Source organism: Talpa europaea (assembly GCF_964194135.1).
Source record: "Talpa europaea genome assembly, chromosome: 13".
Taxonomy (NCBI): Eukaryota; Metazoa; Chordata; class Mammalia; order Eulipotyphla; family Talpidae; genus Talpa; species Talpa europaea.
In genome coordinates, this window is record NC_140080.1 from 19,928,293 (window position 1) to 19,945,542 (window position 17,250).

A 17,250-nucleotide genomic window follows, 5' to 3' on the forward strand; every position below is an offset into this window, starting at 1 on the left:
ATAATGGAACTATTATTTATGAATCAAAACTGGTTTATTCGACAATCTTGATAGCTGGGGGTGCAAAAGACAAAAATCAAATTAATTCAATAAGAAAGGATTGTGTTTTATCTCTCCTTCGCAGCTTATGAAAATTTCATTAAACCCCAAACATCTAAGAATAGCACTGAAAATGCACTTTGAATATAAAAGCAGAAAATAATTTTTTTTTAAAGATTTGTTCATTTATTTATTTATATAAGCACTGGGTACAGTCAGAAGCGCAGGAGGGTGAGAGAATTCACCAGAGCGGGGAGCAGAGCAGGCAGAAGGACCGAAGTACACTGCTGAGGGGAGCAGCGGGCGGCAGGAGAGGTGTGCGCGTCATGTGGGACCCTCCTCAGGTGGCTGGGGAGCAGCCGGGGATTGAACCGGCGTTGCAGAGGCTCCGGGAAGCTTCGCAGCCCAGCGCTCAACCGCTGCGCCACCGGGGAGGCCCAGAAAATAATTTTTAGAAGGAAGATAGATGAGGTATCGGGACTCCTGGGTTATTTTTTTAATTTGGCCACTGAACACCCTCAAGCCATTTGACTCCTGGCCTCAGAACATCCTCTCAGCTCTCCCCAAATAGCTCTGCCAGTTACAGTTGTGTTTGAAGACCCAGCAGGCAGAGGGGATGGAAAGTTGATGAAGAGCAGCTGAATCTTTTCTAAAATAGTATTAATAGTCCATTTTAGGATACATAGGCACATTTATAACTTAACACATTTTTATGTGTCCCAGTCTACAAAACACTTGCTTAACATCAAGCATTGCTAGAACTAATTTTTTATTAATGCTTTTTTTATGCATACAAAAACTGGGGTACAGGCCAGAAATGCAGGGTGTGAGAGGATTCACCAGAGACAGAGTGGGGAACAGAACAGGCAGACTGAGTGAAATACACTGCAGAAGGGAGCAGCTGGCGAGTCAGGAAAGGTCTACTGCGCCATATGGGTTGCTCCCTGGCCGCCCAGGTTTTAAACTCGTGCTGCAGAGGCTTCGGATTGCTTCATAATGTGGTGCTTAACCCCTTGCGCCACCAGGGAGGCCCCTAGAACTAATTTTTTAATTAATGCTTTTTTATACATACAAAACCTGGGGTGAAGGCCAAAGGTGCAGGGGGAATGAGAGGATTCACCAGAGACAGAATGGGGAGTAGAACTGATGGATTTACTGAAATACACTGCTGAGGGGAACAGCAGGTGAGACAGCGGCAATAGCATGATAGCACTGAGACTTAACCCCTGCACCACCAGGGAGGCCCTATTGCTACAACTAATTAAGTGACATGTTTCTACATTAGGACTTTTGAGGCGGCTCTACCTTTACTTTTACTTCAGTAGGAAAGCCTCCTCGTAAAATTATCAACAGGCCTCTACACTTCCTAGAGGCCATGCAAACATTTTAGAAATGTTTTCTTTACTCAGAAAGGATTTTTTTTTGAAAGCTTGCCTTGCTTGCCATGATACATATACCCTCAACATATATATGTGTGTATATGTGCATATACATATATAGTTGAAGTTTGCAGATCATTTCAGTGGTTTCTTTAATATAAAAGATGAATTAACAGGTTGGGATGAACTTATTTTCTAAATCAAGTGAGTTCTTATGTACGCAGCTATTATCTGCTTGAGATTCATTGTCATAATAACTCCCTATGCAAGGTAAAATTAACTGATAGTTGGCATTTTCTGGAACTCGAAGCTTAACCTTGAGGTTGATATGATTTCATGCTGCATGTGACTCAAAGCCGTGAAAACATCTCATGGTAAATAGAAAGACACACAAACAGCTGGTTTTGTCTGACTCCAGTTACACTTGGGAAACCCTGTGCAGTCTGTTCTGTAATATAATAGTATCGCCTTTGGCAATACCTCTGTGTCAGCTGTCAGAAAAATACCTGCCAAATTAGAAAACACGCTGTGCAAAATACATGTCCACAGGAGATTTTTAGGTCAATGCTCATTCCAAGCTAATTTCTTTTTTTATTTCCCATACAGTTGCACACCCCCCCCCCCCACCACCAGCTAATTTCAAGGCAGAAATCCAGGTGACACAAGGCAGCTGTCCTGTGCAGGACCCTGACAATCTGTTTTGAGTCAGGTGTCCCAGTCAGGTGTGGCCAGGTCTCCTCAGGTGAGGCAAAGCGAGTGCTTGATATGTAGGCAGACAGCCGGAGCAAGGTCCAGTTTCTCATCCAGTGGGATCCTACTTCTCCCTACCTTGTACTTTGTTGGTGAAGACTTAAGAGGTGGTCACCATCATTTATGAGTAAATTAAAATTAAGAATTGTAATTTCAAAAATTTCTCCCTTTATAATCAATGCAATAAAGTACAGTGTTTCTTAGCAATGGTGGGGAGTTTCTAGATTTACTCTGTCTCACCTGAGTTGGTTATTGATGATGGGGGAGACAGAGCGAGGTCCCTGTCATTTTAGCCCACTAGTTGCACTCTAAATACGCAGTTTGCCTTCAGCATATTCCTATAGAATAGCTCTTTCCTGTTCCGGAACCTGAAATGCTATCTTTGACCCAGCAAGTTTGGAAGGAAAAGATATTCTCCATAGTCTTTAACCACAAGGGTGAATTGCTACATAGGAGAAATATACAGAACTAAAATGGAATATCACATTTGTTCCTTATGCTGCTAAATTTAGAACTTCTTTTCTTATTATCCATAGGCAGACTTAAAATTGCTGAATATCCGTATTTTCTTTAGTGATTGGCTACATTTATCAACTGGCTTTTGTCTGACAGTTTATGCCCATTCAGCTGTGTATAGTAAAGAAGTTTAGAACCTGCCAGGCACACCCATCTCCCTTCTATTTGAAAATCTCACTTTTATTTTGATAGGAAAATTCTTGCTAGAACCAGAGGCAAGAATGGGAGACAGAAGACAAAGTCAGAAGGTAAACAGGTTAGAGTTTCAAACAGGCCCAAATTTGAAACAGGCCCCTGAATCTTAGGTCCAGAAGATTTTCACTCATAGACTGAGTATCTGGCCATAAAAGTGAAGACATTTGAATCTTCATCAGAGAGACTTTCTGTGACTGTGTTGTAGCTTTTTGATGTGAGGCACCACTGAAAAGTGTATGCCTTATTGTAAGGGAAAGAGGTCTGAAGATACCCGGGGGTATCGGGATGGTGATTTTCCACTACTGTGTTACTTACGTTGAATGCAGAACAAAATTTCATTTGACCTGGCAAGGTAGGAATTTCCATGAGCATCAGAAACCCATCCACACGCATCCAAGAGCCACGCACTTATTATTGCTTGATTTTGTGCTGTTAACATTAAACAAATAAAACCAAAAAATATATCTCCTTCCCTCTTTCCAGGATACAGTGTTTGTCTTTTCTTGAGCACATTCAAAGGAAAGAAACTGTTGGAATCTAAATCAATCAACATTTTTTATTTAGGGACTTCAGAAACATTTGGGTTTTCACGTAAGTTTATTACTTAGGTCAGGGTAACTTGACTCACTTTTGCTGGAACCAGGAGTTAGAAATCCCTGTTCTCTAATCTTCCTGCTACAGAAACTCTCACCAGTGCCACTGGGGGAGCTCCAGAAAGGGTCAGCAAAGCCTTCAATCACTGTGGATTATTTTCAGATGAATATGTTTACTTTTATGTTTCTGCAGAAAGTGTTTTTATAATGCTTCTCTTTTTTGTGTGCATCCTTTGCTTTTTTATTTTTTATTTTTTCCCCTTTTGGATTGTTGGTGCCGTGGGCAAAGTTTGCTTCTAGCTTCCTGGGCCACACTGCCAGAAGCTCATGTTTGTTTCCAGCGTCACTGTCTGTAGTTGGATTTGGTGGTACCAGAGGAGAGGATGGCTCTAGAAGGTTGGGAAGAGCCTAGAGATAATCCATCACCATAATAGTTTCTCTGGAATGTGACTGTGCTCCACTGCCTCTCCCACCCCCACCATGAAGGCTGTCTTCTTTCTAGCATACCTTGTGCTCTCTTTGGCTCTGTGTTTTTGCCTCTTCCCTGAAGTCTTTCTCTCCTTCCAAAGAGCTTTGTTCTTTTCTCACTCCACGCAGCCAGCGATGACCGACGTGGCACTCCCTTAGAAGTGTTGGGAGATCAGTACTCAGGCTGACTGATGTGGAGCAAGCAGAGAATGTGGCCCCAGCTGAACAGCTTTGTCCTGGAGGCTTTCATGCCATGAACAAAAAAAATCAAAGAAGGATTAATAATATTTTAAACTAAGCCACACTTAATTTTGTTAAATGTTTTATCCTTTCCCTACGTGTACCACCAGAGCAATTACAGACCCAAAGTAAACGAATCGCAGATTGTACTGGAGTAATCTTTGGCAGAGGAACTGCCAATTATGGAGGATGCCAAGGGATGGACAAAACTTTCTCGCTGCTCATTTTTCTGCTTAAAAATCGATCAGCATGGGTACATGCTAACTGTTTTTGTCTGTTTTTCAGTTACTTCATTATTGACTATGAAACCCCTGTAGTCTTTCATGAAGCTTGATATTTCTGTGCTGGAACTAGCTACGTAAGATTATTTAAAAGGCAGTTCTTCAAAATTAAGTAATACTTTGGTGTCTCATCCCCACCCCCTACACATTTAAGGTGCTAAGCAGCTGCAAATGGCTGGTGATGCCCACCTTGAATAGAATAAATGTACAACATTTGCATCACTGAACATACTGCTATCCATGTCTAGTCATTCAAAATCCATAAGATGTTTCTGGATTATCTCTCTGTGAAGAAGCTCATTGCATTTGTTATGAGAATAATGAAATGCCTCATGTGTGTGTTGTTTGGGAGAGACTCACAGAGCTTTAGAAAAGAGGTCCCCACTTAGTTGTTCAATGATGTGAGAGATTGGAGAGAGCTAAGCACTGTATGTGGCAATGTTCGCCCTTCCAGGCCTCTTCTGTAGGGCACATCAAAGGGAAACAGGATTTTGGAGTTGAAATTGATTGTATCTAAAAGTTTAATCAATTAAGTTGTACCATTTGGCTAGACCTTGAAAAGTTAATGGGAATGTTAGTCATCAGAATAAAGAGCTGAATCATGACAAGTGATTCTGTGCCCCAAACATCCTGGGGCTCTGAATTGAGAGCAGAAGATAGGGTTTGCTGATAGAAACGGACATAAATATTCTTTTTAAAAAATTTATTTATTTATACAAGAACTGGGGTATAGGCCAGAAGTGCGAGAGAGAGAGAGAGGATTCACCAGAGACAGAGCGGGGAGCAGAACAGCCAGACGGACCAAAAACACTGCTGAGGGGGGCAGCGGGAGAGACAGGAGAGGTCTGCTGTGCCATGTGGGTACCACCCTGGGCGGCTGGGGATCGAACCCACGCTGCAGAGGCTGCGGACAGTTGTGTACAACCCGCTGCACCACCAGGGAGGCCCCGGACATAAATATTCTTAACTCTTCTGGCATGTCCCAGAAGCAGTTATGTGTGAGATTCCATAGTGACAATAATGCTCTCTAAATTCTGCTTTTGGGCTTAATGATTTCATTCCTGGGTCCTTATGAAATCCTGGAACAAAATCGGTGTTAGAATTATTTTTGATCATTCCCTTTTATTCATTTTTTGTGGGAATATTAAAATCCCTGAAAAAGAAGGAATCTTGTCTACTTGCTATAACTTCTGTGTTACCGGAGTACAAACTTTCTATACAGTTGTAGACTTATGAAAGACCATCTATTATTTATAGTGGCAAGTAAAAGATACACTTTTGTTCTCACTCCTACATAAAATCAATTCTGTAAAGGTGAATGAGCTAAAATCTTATTGAAGAGATAACATTTTGTTTTTTGAGATCAACCAAAATATGGCTTGGTGATCCATGTGGCACTAGATTTTCATGTTGCTCTCAGCTATTTACCAATAAGTTTAAATGGTTCATGTTGTAATTAGCACGTTTGCATGCACACACACACACACACAGCTTTTGAAAACTCTATGTATAGGAAACAGTGGAAGATGGAGATCACATTGGCAGTACTGCCTCTGTGAGGCTGTGTTGGGACAGTTTCTTAGGGGCTATAGTTATGCTGATTCTCTGAAAGCAGGAATAGGGCATCACAGGAAGAAGCATCTAGTTCATTCTAGTCCCCTAACCAGACTGATGAAATAGAGTCAGGGCAGCTCAGTGAGTTGCTGGCGTCCCATGGCTGGTATCGGGCGAAGCAGGACTCACCTTACCAATTTCCTCCATTCTAGGCCCTTCTGTTCGATCAAGCTGAAAGCTGCAGTTTTAAAAACTTTGTGCCATAGTTCACTGGAAAATGCGTCTCAGGTGCTGGGCATAGGTGATGTGTTAGAACCCTGTTTGCCTCTTATTGGCATTAATTTGATATAAGAATTCAGCAGAAGCCTCTCTGTGGTCATTTCTGCTCTTCTCTGTAAATCTCTGCCATCGTGACTATTAACATTAAGAGAATGGATTGACTTCTGACTGTAGGAAATAAATCACTGAAACTTTTGACAGCAGAGTTAGAAAAAAAAGAAAAGATGAATTGGTTTTATTTAGCAGCTTATTGTTTATTGTGATAGCTATTAAAAATAGATAACCAGAGGCTAATAAATGTTAATGGTTCCTTCACTATTAGAAAAATCAATTGTCAGTGGATATAGCATATATTAATATATTATTTTGTTTGTAATCTTCAATAATGTTAAAAAAAAAAAAAAACCTCACCCCTGAGAATTATTTCATGAATAATCCTTTAAGGCTAATGGTAACTACAAAGACTGTATTCAAGAGAAGCACATTTTCATCTCCAGTACTTTTAATAGCTCTCAAAGCATTATTTTATAATTGTAATAAAATGCATGTGTAATTTGTCAAGATTGATAAACTCCTTACCAAGGACTCTTATATATTTCTTTGAAACTTGTTTGAGAGCACTTAGATAGATTTCTAAATGTAAGTAATTAAAATTGTATAGTATTGAGTTATTGACCAATCCTAGACTATTAATCAAGCTAAAAAATTCTACAATCAGTGCTCAGTGTGCTGAAGCCTGGCAAAATAATAGTATTTGTGTTCAGTGAGGCAAGTAGCCACAATTAAGCCCTTCGCTTGACAAATGAGAGGGTACACTTTATTTTGCACTTAATTGAATTGTTGTACGCTTGGTCACCATTGTCTCCTGGCCCGCCATCTTGATTTCTGCTCATTGGATCTTATGCATGTGTTAAAGGTAGAGGAATTAAGTCGGCTTTCACTGTGGACTTTCCGAACACAACCAGAAGTGTCTGGGCCACCAACCAGAGCTTCATGAGCGCTGCTGAAATCCCCCATGACAGATTATTAACTTTCTTAACAGAAATGTTGATAAACAAATTAGAACCCTGTCAAGGAATGATATGAAATAGCTTTGAATAGGGAAAACTCCCTAGGTTTTATATCACTCATCCAATTTTGCTTCAGTAAGCAGAGGAACCTCTATAGAGAAGACAGAATTTTAATGTATGTTATGAAAACCAAAAATTGATTTACTTCTCATGAGCTGGAAAGAATGGCCTCTGATAATCTCGCTAATTATCAGGTATTTGTCTGAACTTCCACTTGCTTTCTCATCACCATCCTCCTATAAATGTAGTGACATCCTGTCATTTCCGGGCTGCTATAAATCGTTGCTTGCTACCAGATTTAACTGGGGAACCGAAGTTCAAAAAAGACCCAATGGATAAATATTAGTGAGAGGGAGTAAGTTGAGGTCAGGATTTCTTTTACAGAGAAACACATCTGAGTGCACATCTGTGTTCGTGCATGCACCGTCGGGGTTGTGCTAGGGACAGAAACCCAGAGGGTTTGGCATTTGTCCGCACATACATGCAACTCCCTGGCTTGCCTCCATGTGTACCTGGCACTGAGCGTGAGGTCCAAACACCCTCGTGTGACCTGGCATCCAGTGTTGATTTCCTATGAGAACAGTTTATCCTCAGTCTTCTGAACTGGCAGAAATAATAACACCTGTAAAGAGGAAACTAGATGATTGATTTTTGAGCAGAATCACTTTAAATTGTAATAAAGTGCCTGTGTAATTTGTCAAAGATTGATAAACTTCTCTTTGAAAACTTGAAAGTCCCCTGGAATGAGGAGAAACAATTGCCCATTTTAATCCTGTAACGTCCTGCTTAATCAAGCCTGGATGCTCCATGCTGGTGAAGTAGACTGCTGTTTATCTGGGTGGCGGGGATTAGAGCAAGAAAGCAGGACTTCTTGAAATAGTGTGGCTCATAGCAGAAAGGAATATTCATTGGGAATTCATGTGCCTCAGCAGCTCTGTGTTTTTCCTGTGGTAGCAAGCCCTGGGGACCCACCAGCCAGAGCTCTGTGCCCTGTTTTAAACTTGGAGAACGTGGCACCCACAAGTTTCTGTCCTTGCTCCCCTGCTTCTGATGCCCCCCAACCAGCGTAGAAAATAATGACCAGGCGGTGTCTTTGTTTGTTCCAGACCTTACCAATGCGGCCACTGCTCCCAATCCTTTTCCCAGCCTTCAGAACTGAGGAACCACGTGGTCACTCACTCCAGCGACCGGCCTTTCAAGTGCGGCTACTGTGGGCGCGCCTTTGCCGGAGCCACCACCCTTAACAACCACATCCGAACCCACACTGGAGAAAAGCCCTTCAAGTAAGTAGCGGCCGGCTCTCCATGCTGCGTGCTCCTACCCTCTCCTGAGAGCCAGCATGCACTGCTCATTATTCCAGCTGGTGGGGGACACTGTTGGAAGGTCAGTGTCCAGGCTGCCCCAGGACCAACTTATTTAATGGGTGACGTTTGGAAAATTAAGTCAGGAAGTGTGTGCACTGTGCCTGGCTTGGGCTGGGGGACCCTGAACACAAGACAGCCATTCTGGTGTGTTTTCTCATCAGTAAAATAAGCAAGTACGAGGTATGTTAAGATTCTTATAGTTCCTGAGGATCTGTGTGTCTCGAATTTGAACTGGGAGCCACAGAGGGTGCCACCGAAAAGCCCCATAGTCCTTGACACAGTGGCCATAATTTAGGACATCACTTGGGGAAATGAACCCTTTGGGATTCTGGTGAGCTCTTTCTCGCCCCTTCCTACATGTTAAAGAAGTTTGAATGTGTTATAACTGCCAACTTGCGACTTTTCAGTGTACCCTTTGGATCTCAGAATGACCATGTTGGTGAAAAAAGGAAAAAACCAAGCACAGGGCATGACTGAGTTCTTGAGGATTCAGGGGATGTGCAAAGCAGAAGTAGAACTGAATTCCAAGGGTTTTGGCAAGGTAAGGGCACCTGGCCAAGAGGGTATGTTTCTAGATATGGCACCATCGTGAAACAGTAGACATCTAAATCAAGCAAGATGATCTGTTCATTCACTTATTCACTCATTTATGTATTCATTCATTCAGAAAATATTTATTAAGCACCTACTTTTGTTCTAGTTATACTTGTTCTAGGAAAAAGAAATACAGAGGTTAGTGAGTTTCCACCCACCCCCCTCCCCATGGTCTTTGAAGATCTCATAGTTTGGGGACAATTCAATTAATAAGCAAGTATTACAACACAGGGTGAAAAATGCAAATGTGAAAAACAGTGAAATGTATGTGAATAGTATTTCAGGTAGCACAGAGTGAAGTCATCAATACTGTCTGGCAGAGATCATGACTAAGATGTGTTTTGAAGGATGAATAAGAGTTTTCCAGACATAGAGAGGGAAAGAGGCTTTTCTAGCAGCTCATATATGTCAAAAGACTTGGGAGCATAAACCAGTATGACTGTCAGGTTGTCTCAAAGCAGTTATCTCTTCAACCCCTTACATCTTTCTTTACTCATTTGTCATCCTGGCTTTCCCTGACTAAGAAGAAAAATTGAAAGGTTACAGATGTACACCCTATTTAGCTTCTGTTAGGCAAGATCAAACATGAGAGCAAATGGCTCAGGTAGTAGGAGATGAATCCCCTTGTTGATTGTCAAGAAGTCTCCCCAGAGCTACATGTTCCGTGGTTTTCCCTCTGGCCCCACCAGCATGGCACGTGTCCACATGGCGTGCAGATTCAGCTCAGGGGCACAGAGCCTGCTGGTCTGGGTCTGCCTCGATACCTGCCAGCAGTAGAAGGACTTCATAAGAGGCTGTCATCTTCACTCACCTCTTCATGAACTGGTTACCTTTGTTCATTATTCCTAACTAAATTATGTCACAGTGTATTGTATAGTGACAATTAACAAATAACGTCAGTTGTTCACTGCCTGACAGCCTTTTGCTTAGGGGACAGGGTTGGGTTCTAATGTCGAATCTGCACTAGAACAGTACAGCTACTACAGCACACCAGGATCCCTTTTTCTAATCCACCCTGAAGGCCAGAGGGTTAGCACCATCCCCATGGAGCTCCCAATGATGTCACAGGTATTTGTGCCCTATGCTGTGACTTTGTCATCGCCCTCAACGCTGACCAAGCTGGGTGTCACCTCTGCTGTTAATGTTGAAGATGACTAGGACACATTTCCAGAGCTCTTGAGAAAGAGAGCTTTCCAGCAGCAGAAATGCAAGAGGGCCGGGGATCGTCCTGGCTCCTGTATTAGAGAGGGCAGCCAGATGACACGGTGCCAGGAATCAGATTGATTTTTATCTTGTTGCTGTGTAAATAGATTTTAGTAATTAATTGAAGAGGTTTCAGGGTCAAAATGGGAAATAGATTTCTATTAATGTTAAGGTGTTACTTATGTGTAACCTCGTTGACTCCGCTCAATTTTTTTCTTTAACATCCTGTTTTTGTCATGTTTCCAATAGAGTTGCCATGTTAACTTAATTTTAATTCATCAGATTAATATTTGAAGGGATTTAATAATTGTAGCCTTTTCCTTTCTAAAAGTATTTTTTGTAACCATAACCTAATCTCATCTGGAAAAAAATAATAAGGAAACAACCAGACTTGGTTGGGTTAGATTCTGAGGGCACCTTTTAGTTCCTTTAGCTTCTATCCTTATGAAGATAACTAACCACATGCTGTGTGGTTATTTCCAACCTAAGAAATAAATATATTCGGGGGTGATCTGAGTACACTTTTTAGAAAAAAATTGAGATTTAAACATCTTCTAGAAAATGAAAAGCTCATTCCTTTGGTGTGTATCTTGCAGGATTGAAGTCTCCCAAGAGAGTTTTGGGGACTCTTTCAGCCATAGCTCATGGATATCCATCCCATGGACATTTGTAAATATTATGAAGTTATCCTTTTACAGGCTTATAAAGCAAACATTACCAAAAACACTTTCATTGCAGATCAGTCAATAAAATGGGTTTCACCACACTGTTAATTTTACTACTTCAACTAAAAGGTATTGGATAAACAATGTTGCAAAGAAAGAAGAATCTAGTAAAGATGTATAGCCTAAGCTATGTCTTGGGCAGCTTCCAAATAGATGCCCCAACGGCATAATGCCCAGCTCTCCCACCCATGCAGTCCAGGAGGCCATCACAGAAATCTCAGGGGCCTGCTAGAGAATGGGCTGTCAAGATGGGTTCAACTTCTGAAATCTCTCACTGAGAAAGTGGCTTTTTGAAGGAGACCAAGGTGCTCATCCAAAGATAACTAGAGAAGAATGGGCATTAAGAGAGCAGAGTTTTTCATCCAGCCTTTGCCTTACAATCTGATGGCTTGAAATCCTATTGAAAGTCTCTATCCCCCAAACTCTAAATGGATCCCAGGCCCATCAGCAGCTAACTTAGGCTATGGAAGTTGAATTTCCAAAGTAAAGGAGCACATAGGGACAAATATATATGTGTAAGCATCATATTGATGTTTTGGGCATTCAGTTGTACTGTGAGACAAGAGGTCATGGAAAACAAGAAGCAAAAGCAAGACATCATTTCATTTTACAGCAATTTTCAAGGACTGGATGAAAGGCAGGAAGGAAGGAAAGGAAGGAAGGAGCAAGCTTTAAATTTATTCTCTACAGTGAGAACCCCTTTCTCCTCTGTGACTAAATGTAATCTGTCAAGCTTTCAGGGATGCTTTTGCTCTACCTGGGAGGATCCATGTGAGCTGCTCAATGTGGATTCAGAGCTTGGGAAGACCAGGGCTTTGCCTAGGAGAGCTTCTTCTCTTCATCTTTGTTAGAAGCAGGGAAAAGTATTCATCACTACATTTCATATTAAGTGAAGACGGTTTGGCTTGGTATAAAAAAAAATCAAAGGATATTCCAAGAAACCTCTAGTGTTTTAACAAGATCGAGGCACAATCAAAGCAAATCAAGGAGCTCATCACTAAATATGCAGTGAGCACAGCAAATGTATGAGGTCTTGTGTAGTTTGGTTCAATTCAAGAAGTATTTTGTGACCAGCCCTAGAAGCACAGGAAGAAAACTTCTTGCAGGTTTTTCATATAATAAAATTTGACATCGTTTTGTGCCTCTGTCACTTTCGGGTGATAATTATTCATCTCCCTGTACCTATAATCTGGTCAACCATCATAGCGATAAAGAATGATTTCAGGTCTAAAAGGAAATCAAGTCTAATTAAGACTCCCATACTTATAGAAAGTTGGGGACATTGTCTTTCCTGAGATATCTGGACAGCTTTCCATTTCAGTGTCCCTGCACGTTCCCTCATTCAAGGCTGTGACATGAGCACCAAGAGCAAGAGCCTGAGTACAAACACTTGTCTGAATCTTTCTTCTTTGTCATCTTTCATCACATGAAGACCCTGTTCAGGGGTACCCAGGCACCATCACTCATCTGGGAATGTGGTTGAGTTAAGTCAGTGCCAACCCAGCTAATGTCTAGCTCTGACCTGCCAGACCCTAGGTGTTATGTTGATGAGTTTCATGAAGCTATGGAAATCATGTGTGAAGGGAATTTTCCAGTAATTAAGAATGATGAGTTGAGTTTCTCTTATTTGAAAAAATATTTATTATATTTAGCTCTCTTGAATTCCTTAATTATAAAAATCGTGTTCTTGTAATTCCCAGCCCACATAGCTATTATATCCAGCAATCTACTCTCCTCAAGAAGGGGGAAATTCCTGAAAAAAGGACCTAGACTAAGGGAAATTTCTACACATCTGCATGTGTTTTTACTCACACTTGGCGAGCAGATGGCACTAGAGATGATTGTTCAGCGATGATCTAAGCCATCCTATGCATCAGATTGTGAATTTCCTGACTAGTACAACAAATTGTTCCATGAATGTAAATGTATGTGAGGCATTTAGGCAAATCCTTGAGAAAAGTGTAATTTTCCTCTTAATGTCTCCATCCAAACTGGATATTTAAATATTACATATAGACACATTTTTGCCTGATAGGAAACGCTAAACTTCTCAGTGGTGAATTCTTTCTATTGTAATACATAAAGTTAGGAGGGCAAAAGTGTGATCCAGGAGAATTGCCACTCCTCGTGATTGTTCAAGCTATTCTGCTCTCTTGCAATTGGATTCTAGAGCTTCAGATTTTTTTTAAAGGAATATAATCATTTGCAAGTTTGTCAAGCAGTGAAAGGTAGTATATTTTGACACACTCATCCAGTAACTAATCAGTTTTCTAATAAACAATCAGCAATTCGCTAACATGTCCTCAGCACTTCAGGAGCTCTGCAGAGGGCATGAGCCGCCCATGGACGTTAATGAATACACCAAAAATCATTAGCTGATCAATACTTCTGAGTTATTTTCATTGAGCTGATAGGTCTGATACATTAAAGCTGACATTATACATTTGTCAAGATCACAGTGCAGTTTTTAACAGTGGAACAGCCTGCTAAAAATATTCACAGAAAGACAATCAAAATAACACAACTTCTTCCCCTTGACATGCACAGTTGGCACAGGAGCCCCTGAAAACCCAGGCAAGATAGTCCAGCTGTCTTCCCGACATTCAGAGCACAGGCAGGCATTCCCCAAGTGGACAGCTGTGGTCTCTTTCCCTGAGGCAGGGACTTAGGAGGAGCGCCTGCCAGATCATGGGGACTTTTCCATGATGGCTTTGACCAAAGCCCCTTTGTCCAGGGACCCCAAGACCTTAAGTTGTTGAGGTCGTTGTTGTCTGCTGTTTTCCTGAATGGCTTTTCCTTCAGAGATTTGAGGAGAGGGGATGACTAAGGTGGCTGCTGAGTCCTAACCAGCAGGGTGGTGACAAGGAAGTGTGTCTGTCCCCAGCTTACCTCCACAGTTCACAGTTAATCCGTGTGCGCGTGTATGTTCTGGTAGGTTGAGTAGCCCATCTTGATAGTGACTGTGTGTTTCCTGGGAGATTGTTGACCCCAGGGTCTCCCAATTAGATTCTTTCCTGTTTTTAAGTTAAAGACCTGTTCTTGAGGTGTGGAACCAGTTCTCACCTCCTCACATACACTGGCCTCATTTAGGGCACCATGGACATTCTTTCTGCTGTACTTCCGAGAGAGGTGACATTCCCGAACCTGGTTATTTGTAGGTTTGTCTGAATCCCCGCCGTTCCCCTCCCCCCACTGCCAGTTAGTTTTAACCCTCAGTTTGCCACCCACACCCACCCCCCCCATAGTCACTACAAACTAATGTGTTGCTTCCTCTAGTTTCGAAATCTGGACATGATCGCTCTTTGGCTGCTGTGTGAAGGGGAGAAGAATTCCTGATTTTAAATTAGCAGCAAGTGAAATTCTATTTGTCATCAATTTCTCTTTGGGGTTACGGAGCAGAAAACTGCAGACAAGCTGCTGCTTTGATGGCTCACTCCTAAAAATCTCTTTTTGTTCTTTATCTATTTGAACTGACAGTGATCAGAGGCGCAGCAGGACAGGGCCCTCTGGAGAAATCACCTTCCCCCTGCCTATTGACAGATCCCTCTGTTCTGCATCAGATGGGCTTTGTCCCATCACAGGCATCCAGGCCTTGGAAGGAGCCACCAATTAAACCTCTTGAGCCGGTAAAATCTGAAGCCACTTTGGAGTGTCTGATCCGATTAGGCAGGATGAGAGGAAGCCCATCACCCTGCAGGCCTCGCTCCCTGGTCTCAATTTTCTCTCTTGCCTCCACCAGGTGCGAGAGGTGTGAGCGGAGCTTCACGCAGGCCACCCAGCTGAGCCGACACCAGCGGATGCCCAATGAGTGCAAGCCAATAACCGAGAGCCCAGAATCAATCGAAGTGGATTAACTGATTGACTGGTTGGAATTAAACTGCAAGGAAAGTCATGATTAAATGTCATGGACACTTAAGCAAAACCAAAGATTTCCTCTGAGCAACTTTCAATCAGTCCCAGAAAACCAAAAGCAGTAATAAAATAAGTAAGATGTTAAGAGATATTGATCCTGGCGTGGAAGTCAGACCAGGAAAGAGATTATTTATTTATGACTAGGGATGAGACTTACTTCAGTGGACACTTAACCTGGGATGGCTAACACTTCCAATCCCACCATGTATTTGCTTTGTTTCTAAAAAGCTTTTTTAAACTGTTATTTAATACCAAAGGGAGGAATCAGGAAACGTATGGGTTCCTCTGCCCACAGTCGTGACTAAGAATGCACAGGGACTTGTTTCTCTTGCACCTTTTTTTAGTAGCATGATTCAAGGAGACCCACTGTACAGTCCTTCTTTCTGCCATTTTGTTCAGCCTGGCCTGATGTGGCTGCCACAGCAGGGACTTCGGAAACGGAAGCAAGATGGCACCGTCTCTGTCAGCACCATCTTCAGCCTCACGGGCCTTCCATTTCTGTTTTCCATGCTCACTTCTCACACACTTTCCGCATGGCTCCTTCCATCCAGCAGCCTGATCTTGACGCAGAAGAGCCTGGAAAAAAAAAGAAAATGGTTTAAATCTCAAAATTCAAGGGAAAAAATGAGGGGGGAGACTTAACGTTGTCCTGTCGGAATTTCAAAAACATTTAAAATGTACGGAGCTTCATAATACAGTATATTGTTCTGAAGCAGCTAGTTGAGAAAATTTTGTTTTCAGTAATGATTTAGCTTAAAAATGAAAATAAAGTTCTTCAGTATGAGGCTGAATGTGCGGTATGAGGCTTCAAGTAATTTTTCTGTTGCGTCTGTAAACATGTTGGATACATGAGCAAAGGCAGTGCCAAGCCTCTTTGTCAAGGTCCTTGTAGGCAATTTCTTCTTCCTTCCTCATACAGGTGAGATCTGAGTGTGTGGGGAGTATTTGTGCAGAAACAGGTGAAAATAACCCAGACTGGAAGCACTGAGAGGCAGCCACAGAGAGGGTTGTGGGTAGAACAGACTGCCCAGGAACTAGCTCATTTTATCAATACGAATGATATGTTTATCTCCTCTGGTCTTTGATACTCTTCTTCCTTCAACATTAATTCATTGAAAGAGAAAAGATGATGTACAGAATGTCAGTGTTCTTTGAGTGTTAAGCCTTTTGGTCATTCTGCAATGGTACTCAACAAAATTGGGTCACAGTCCACGAAATGGTCCAACATCAGAAGAAGTGGCACCTCCCGTCATTAGCTTCCTACAGCATTGCCGAGATGGGGTCAACCTTGATAAAACTGCATGGTTTGATAGCGAGTACTTAACAGCAGCAATCTCTGTGGATTTCCTGGTCACTGGATAACAAGATAAAGCCTCTTTTAAGGAACTCATGCTCTCTTAGCCCTGCCTTCCATTGTCTTCCCCCAACAAAAAGACAAGAGACAGAGTTGAACTGACCAGTCGAAGAAAAGTACTGTGTGGTTCATTTTAATCTATCATCATGAATTTGCTTCTCAGAAAATCTTCCTTGCCTTTCCATTTTGCTTCCCTATCCTTTAGTGCCCAACTACCACATTTAAAATGGAGTAAAACTGGTTTTTACTAGTTGTGTTTGTAATTTATGTATCTGTACCTCAAAATCCATAAGAATGGAGGAAGTTGACTGATTCTTACCTGTTTCCCAGACTCAATTCACTTACCTAAAATTCCCCACCCCCCATTTCTTGTGGGTTCCTGGTCATAGAAGGGTAAGCAATTGTGCTTCCATGTAACTTTTGCTGGTTGAAAGTGTTCTCTCTGGTAGCTAGGAATATGACCTGACTTTATCGTTCAGTGTCCTATGTGATGGAGACATTTGCCCACAATATGTGCCCTCGGGGTATGTAGCCATATTAACCCAAATCCTGTAAGAAAATAACAGATCTGCTGCACAGATGCCAAGTTGTTCCATTTATTAAGGTTGAAACATTTGGTTGTACTTTTGGAAAATGATGTTAATGGACAGCTCACCTATAGTTTGTGTATTGCTTTTACTAAGAAACATCAGTTCAGCTATTTCTTTCTTAATATAACACAACTTACACCCCTT

General features: G+C 41.8%; 1 protein-coding gene across 1 annotated transcript in view; it reads left to right on the plus strand.

Annotated features, from left to right (window-relative positions):
- PRDM6 (PR/SET domain 6) overlaps window positions 1–15,104 on the plus strand; it is a gene marked incomplete at both ends in the record, with an annotated part of 101,416 nt that extends 86,312 nt beyond the window's left edge. The window contains 2 exons of the mRNA XM_084252217.1: window positions 8,471–8,647; window positions 14,990–15,104. Of these exons, the coding sequence (XP_084108343.1) occupies window positions 8,471–8,647; window positions 14,990–15,104 (292 nt within the window). The remainder of the gene's footprint in view (window positions 1–8,470; window positions 8,648–14,989) is intronic.
- Between the last annotated feature and the right edge of the window lie 2,146 nt (window positions 15,105–17,250).